The following is a 7078-nucleotide window of genomic DNA, read 5'->3' as shown; positions in this document are numbered from 1 at the left end:
TAATGTATGAGTGCTGAGGTATGGCGTCAGTCCCAGCTTTCAGTCCCAGCTTGTGAGTACTTGACGCTGGGAAGAAAACACTGTCTGGGGAGATCAGTAGCACATCTGTACGTAACGCAGAGGCTGGGGCTGGCTGCGGCGTACTGCACACCGCCTTGTTATTAACTACTGACGGGGCTTCTGAGATCGTAATGGAGGGGCAGCCAGAGGGACGCTCTGGGTCAGAGACCGTAGAGCTGCCAACAGAAACGGGTGTTGGTAACCGAGTGAGATTAAATGCCAAAGCGGCCCGGGCCGCCGCCTGGCGGGGTCACAAGGGCAGGCCTTGCGGGGGGCAGCCGGCGGGGGCCCCAGGGGCGGCTGGCGGCCCGTTTTCTGCAGGAGTGAAAAAATGGAAGATTTTGTATGAAAAACTGAAGAGTCCGCGTACACTCAGCAGCTGCCGGGAGACACGACCCGAGGGCTGGGGCAGCGCTCCCCGGGCAGCCCGGCCGCCCGCCCCTCCCCCTCCCCGAGCCCAACAGCCGCGGCGGGGCGGGGCCTGCGGGAGGGGGCGGGGTCTGTGGGGGCGGTGCTCCCGGCCCTGCTCCTGACGTCCGGCTCAGACAATGGGCGAAACGGCCCTTCAGCATCGGAAGTGAATGGCTCGAGTTTCGTCGTACATTCCTCCGCGGCGGAAGCGGAGGCGACCCCGCCCTCCGCGGTCCCCGGCCGCCTCCTCGCCCGGCCGCGCCGTAGGGTGCCCAGAGGGGTGGCGGACGGAGCAGTTTCGCTCTCGGCTCAGTCGGAGGAGTGTCTCCGAGAGCGGCGGGCCCAGGAGGCAGCCGGCTCCTCAGCTCTGGGATCCACCCCGCTAGAAGAGTGGCGGAGGGACTACTTTTTGGGTCGGAAGGCAACGCGTCTCCTGTTTCCGGGGGAGGGCTCAAAGAAGGACGCGTAACTTCCTGCGAGCTGGAACGCGAGAGAGTGGGGCTCGGCGCGGGGGGAGGCAGCCCCGGAGGACGGGACAGCAATACTCGGTAGGGGCTGTCCTGGCCGCCCCGCCGTCCTCATCCGGCAGCCGTCCTGCCCGGCAGCCAGCGTCGGAGGATGCGCCTCGGCCACCGGCCCAGCCCCGCCGGCCGTCCCTGAGGGCCCCCCGGCCGCACCTCTCCGCCTTGCCCCGCCGCGGCCCTCGGTGCGCTCCCCCCGTCGGCGGCGCCCTTCCCCTGCGGCCATGTCGGGGGGCGGTGGGTCGCGCTATGCGGCCGAGTTCGTGCCCCCGCCCGAGTGCCCCGTGTTTGAGCCCAGCTGGGAGGAGTTCAGCGACCCGCTCGGCTTCATCGGCCGCATCCGCGGCCTGGCCGAAAAAAACCGGTATCTGCAAGATTCGGCCCCCCAAGGTACCGCCCGGCTGCGGCCTGCGGTGGGGGTAGGGCGGGGGTTGGGGGCAGGGGGGCCGGGGGGGACTTGCCGTGTGCCTTGGTCCCTCCGGGCTCGGTGGTAGCGCGGTGGCGGTGGGGGCCCGGGCAGCCCCTTGTGCCACGGCCGGGGCGCGCTTGGGGTTTCGCGTGTCGCCTTTCCCAGGCCGCGGTGTCCGCGCCAGGGACACCAGGGAACCTGTATGGCCTTTGATCTTGGAGCTGGGTTGTGTGGAGGTTACTTTGGAGCAGGTGAGAAGCCAGCAGTGCACAGCGGTGCCCAGGACTTCACGCTCTTTTTACTTTCAAAAAACCCCAACAGCCTACTTAGAAAAACCTGTGAAAACATTGTAGGTGAAATCAGGCGTTTGTTCCAGGAGCGGGGGCAGGGAGGAGGAAGAGTATCTCTTTTTAATGGGTCATTGTTTATAAAAAAAATTTTTCTAAAAATAATTTTTCAACTGTTCATAGAAGTGCGGCCAACCTGTTTGTGCAGGGCAGTGATGTTTATGCGTAGCAGTTTAGAAGGTAGAAGCTTAATCTCTCCTGTGACTTGATCATTATTTTATGATGGCTTGCCCTGTGACCTGGTAAACCGTTTAGAGGAGAACATCAGGCAATTTGGCAAAAGGTGGTTAGATCGCTTAATAATTAAAGTATAAATAAACCTTAGATATAGCTGTAAAATGAGAGTTGAAAATACTGAGAGAGGACAAAACCTGAAAAGCAAGCGTGTAACTGAGAACAACTTGGATACAGGGGTTGCTGATTAGATTTCATGATCCTTCTTCTCCTGACCCGTCTGGGTTGCTGGAATCTGTTTAGTTAGTTTAATGACATGGTGAAAACTTGACCTCCAAGGGGCTGCCCTTTCTAAAATAAGCAGAATGGCTTAGGTTGAGAGGCCACAAGAAACTGATCCAGATCCTGTTCATTGAGAATAACTAGAACTTTCCTGGCCGTTGAGCGCATTTGTATCTCTCCATGATTGCTTAGCTGTTTGCATTGCAGGGTTTTGCAGGATGCATACGTCAGGTTGATTTGCAACCTGCAATAATGACTAAATCAGACACTTCATACTACCTGTACTGATTTGTCATTCTTTTCCATTATTAGAAGCTGTAAATATTTTACGATTGTGCTTGAAGCTTTTCTATGCTGCAGCAGTGCAAATAGTAAACATTGTGTGGCTTGTCCACTTGGAATGTGGTGTCCTTAGTTGTGTTTTCTGCCAGATAACACAATCTGCTATAACTTAAGGTTTCTTAACAAGTATCAAAAAGCTGAATTATACTTATTTTGATGTGGTAACACAGTTTTGAGAGATGAGGCTAGGAAGCACTTGTGGTTGAACTGACTGCTGACTGGGTTGAGAAAGTGACCATTGAAGGCTGCAGTTCTGTTAAGAACTGGACTCCTAACTGGTGGTCTTATCTTTATTGAAATGACTGTAGACAAACATGAAAAAAGTTAGATGTGTAATAATATGCTGTATTTCGTGTTTGTTGCTGTTGATGGTGAGAATTTTGCAATGTGCAAGATATATGGAACTTTAAAAAAGTAAATAATCATTAAGCTACAGGGTGATCTCATTTAAACTCAGTATGAGATAGTGCATACTGAAATGCTTTGAACCATATTTTCTTTTATATTTGTAATTTGTGAGGATCGCCTCCTTCAAACAAAAATATTGTGGGAAGAGTATTAAAAGCACAAGAATGTCATAAAGTGGGAAAAGCGTATTACCAGTTGTACAGAGAAGCTCATTTACTGTTGAGAGTTTGTTTACTTGCGCATTGTTAGTGTCTTCTGTTTTGTGCATTTTTTGAGAAGTTTCTGGAAGCAATAAAATGTCTTTCTGTCTCTGTTTAGGACTGGCAGCCTCCATTTGCATGTGAAGTACAAAGTTTTCGTTTCACTCCACGAATTCAGCGCCTGAATGAACTGGAGGTGAGCTTTTCCACTGCTGATACAATTTTGTGTTTGCACTGAAAGCAGTAGGTCTCCTTGCTTGAGATTTGTGTCTTGGCAGGTTCTGGATGGGGGAGACTTCATAGAGACCCATAGACCTCATCAGTGTTTATACTTGGCAGTGACAGAGTTCATATGAAATAACTCTCCATGACTTTGAGAAAAGTCTGGTTTTTATTTTATTACCCAAAATAACCACAAGTTTTTCACATTCAACTGGAAATGTCTACAATGAATGCCAAGTACCATGTTGTGTAGTAAGAGCAGCCAGTATCTAGCCTTCAGAGCTCCACAGGCAAAGAATTTTTTTTTCTTAAAATACTTGCTGCTCTTCTGAAGCCTCTGGGTACCTAATAATGTCTTAGTAATGCCTTTTAAGCCTTAAAATGAATGACTTTTAAATAAGTTTATTATAATTGGTTAATTTTATGATTCAAAAATGTATGGGAGCTTTCTGGAAAGCAGTATGAGTTCCATTCTGTCCTGTTTTTCTCATGGTTTTTTTTTTTCTCCCCACAACATTTCTCAAAGCCTTGCACTGTTCATATACCACAATGTCACGTATCATTTGGCTTGTAAATAGGTCTCCTTATGGAAAGTGACTTGAGTACTCCAAAAATACTCAAGAGAGGAGGCCCTTCTGCATGGTTAAGGCATATATAAAAACTGTTTGTAACTCTCCCCCTCCCCCCTGCAATGTATATTTTAATAATTGCTCTTGTGTTTCTCCCTGGAATGCTGATTTTTCATGACTGTGCATTTTGTTTTCAAACCAAGAAGTTGTTAGGTAGGCGTTTGGTTTATAGGGCCTTAAATGTGGAGAGAGAAGCATATACAATTTCCTATTTGTAAAGATTTTTTTTTCCTGTTTGTATTTCTGAGGTTTTTTTTACATGACTAAGAAATACCTCACTTGCCAAGTGGCACATTGAAAATGTAAACACTATAAGAACTTGTCATGTTTTTTCTCAGGACTGTAAGGTATTGTCACATTTGCTCTGGGACATACGTATTTGTTTTCCTTTATTGATTGCAGGCAATGACGAGAGTGAAGCTGGACTTCTTGGATCAGTTAGCAAAATTTTGGGAACTCCAAGGATCCAATTTAAAAATCCCTGTGGTAGAGAGGAAAATACTGGATCTTTATGCCCTGAGCAAGGTAAGCCGTTTTGGGCCTTAGTCAGACAGGGACCTCATTTTTTGCTCAAGCTCAAGAAGCCAAGCAACAGGGAGGACTTGTTTTACAGAATTAATCTCATTAATATGTTCATTAAATGACAGTGGGGAAAAAAAACAGTGAAAGAAAATTTCTAAATTAATGGTTGTGGCAGACATGGCAGACAGCTAAATCGGTTGTCTTTGGTTCTATTCTATACAGCATGCATTTGTTACCTTTTATACAGCTTGAACATCCTCCTGTCAGCTGACCGCTTGCTTTTTAGTTCTGTTTTACATATGGTAGAGCTGCAGGAGTTTGAGGTGGTTTCTGAGAAGGTAGTGGTATACTTGCATGCAGTTCAGCTCCTGACCTAGCAATTCTGTAATAAATTGTTGTAATTGCACCCTCTTCTCTCCCAACAGAGGTTCTCCACATTACATAAACATGCACCATTGAGAGTTTATAATGTCAGCTTCTGAATAATTACTTTTATTTCCAAAACAGGCTAGGTTTAAGGCTGGCTAGAACTTTATACTACTACAGTTCCTTGTGTTGTTTTTCAAAGTTTGCACACAAATAAAATCTGTTGGAATTTGCTTTTGCACTGGGAAGTGTACTATTATAAGCTTACCTGCTAAGGATGGATTGTTAATATGAATAGGTAGAACTCTTCCTGCAACGTAAGGAATTGATAGGGTAGTTTTAGTGCTTCTAGGTTAGAGCATCAGTTTCCATTCCCCATCTTTGTCTTAGGTAAGTAAAAATGTAAAGATCTGAGTAAATTTTATTTTTAAAGAAGTCTTTGTGTTTTGGACAGTCTGAAATTAAAAATGCAGAGAAAAGGGATAAAATACTAAAAGATATTTTTCTTTTATGTCTGTGGTGGTTTGCTGGAATATAGGGAATAGTGGTACTAGGAAATACCTGGGTCACTGTTATGAACTGGAACATATTAGTTGATCACAGATAATGTAGATCTAAGGTTATTTAGTTACTTAGTGACTTCTCTAGCCAATGTTCATGTATAGATAACTTCAGAAATTATTTTTTTGTGGACATTTTGAAGATAAGTTGAGATTTAGGAATAGTTTCATTTCAAATGGCTCTTCTAGTACTTTACTGTAAATATGAGGAAAAATAGTGATCAATAATATTTTATTTAAGTGTAGATATCTCTGATTGTAGGAGGAACCAGAATTAACTATTTTTTTGTCACTGTCACAGTTAAACTTTGAAATTACCTTAGCTTCAAAAGTAAGCCATAAATTTCACTGCAGTAACAAAACGTTTTTGCGTTGAGGTGTCTAACAGTCTGTGAAACATTAAGCATGAAATTTGGTCCTTGTGTAAAAAATGTAATGCAAAACTACACGGTTGCAGAAATGTTGTTAGTTTTACAATAACATAATTGAAATTACAATCTATTTGGGTTTTAATCTACTTGGCAGTGAAACTGTAATGGGAATGGAGGCAGTGGAAATGTGGCCGGTGTTTCTGAGGAAGCAACTCAGGCTGTTATGATCATTGCTTAGAGGCAAATGGTCTGTTTTGTTTCACTCTATGTATGTATTAGTTACGTGTAAGCAATGATAGTTCTGTATGCCAGTTACTAGACTCAAACCAATTGAAGTCAGGTGTAAAAACTGGACCGGGTTAATTGAAAGGTAAATTCAGTTTCTCCTCTTTTCACAATAGTCTCTTCCATTCAGGGCTTTGTGAGAGTTTTTGTAACTCTGAAGTTGTGAGTTTCCTTCTGCCTGGGGTCTGTTAGAATGGGTTTCACTTCTGGCCAGACTTGTGTTTTGCATCAGAGTACAAGTCTGGTGAGAGTTAACTTTTCAGTTCATTCTGATGGTGGGGTTTGTAGTCTTTCCAACACATCATAAATTTTAACTGTTGGACTCCTCCTGCCTAGGACAGTATGCAATTTACATTTACTAGGAAAATTGTCATGTTAAATATATTAAGTAATGAGGACAAGTAAGTGCTTAGTTATTAAAGTACTAGTCCTTCAGGAAAGAAAAACTTAATTCAGAGTTCTGTCACTTTTTAATAGAACCTTTTAACATTTAATTGGTTTAAAGGATTCCTGGTTTATGTGAGGTGGTGAGAGTAGCTCAAAAGCCTTAACTTTTTTATTTATGTGTTTCAGATTGTTGCCAGCAAAGGAGGCTTTGAAGTTGTCACTAAAGAGAAGAAGTGGTCTAAAGTGGCAAGTCGGCTTGGCTACCTGCCAGGAAAAGGCACAGGGTCGTTACTCAAGTCTCATTATGAACGAATCTTATACCCCTATGAACTCTTCCAATCTGGGGTCAGCCTTATGGTGAGACGCTTCTCTTTCACAGTGTGAATAGGGGACCCAGACTGCATATAGAGTGCTAGTTATTGCTTACAAAACTAGAACATAGTGTCTACACTTTTAGAAGCTTTAACTACGTAAACAAAGCTAGAACCACCCTCAGTATTTACTTGTGACACAGTAGTGCTAGAAGTTGTAATGTGACATTGTGTTGTCATTTTCTGGTAGCCATTTCTTTATAGGACTGAG

The 7078-nt window shown here is 44.7% G+C and overlaps 1 protein-coding gene across 1 annotated transcript in view; it reads left to right on the top strand.

The window, feature by feature from the left end:
• The first annotated feature begins 682 nt into the window (after positions 1-682).
• Positions 683-7078, top strand: part of KDM5A (lysine demethylase 5A) — a 49684-nt gene continuing 43288 nt past the window's right edge. Inside the window, 5 exon segments of the mRNA XM_055807294.1 lie at positions 683-1348; positions 1350-1382; positions 3273-3350; positions 4408-4530; positions 6683-6853. Of these exon segments, the coding sequence (XP_055663269.1) occupies positions 1217-1348; positions 1350-1382; positions 3273-3350; positions 4408-4530; positions 6683-6853 (537 nt within the window). The 5' untranslated portion in view covers positions 683-1216.

Source organism: Falco peregrinus, chromosome 6 (genome assembly GCF_023634155.1).
Source record: "Falco peregrinus isolate bFalPer1 chromosome 6, bFalPer1.pri, whole genome shotgun sequence".
In the NCBI taxonomy this organism is placed as follows: domain Eukaryota; kingdom Metazoa; phylum Chordata; class Aves; order Falconiformes; family Falconidae; genus Falco; species Falco peregrinus.
Note: the sequence above shows the minus strand (reverse complement) of the source record. Positions and strands in the feature narration are given on the sequence as shown.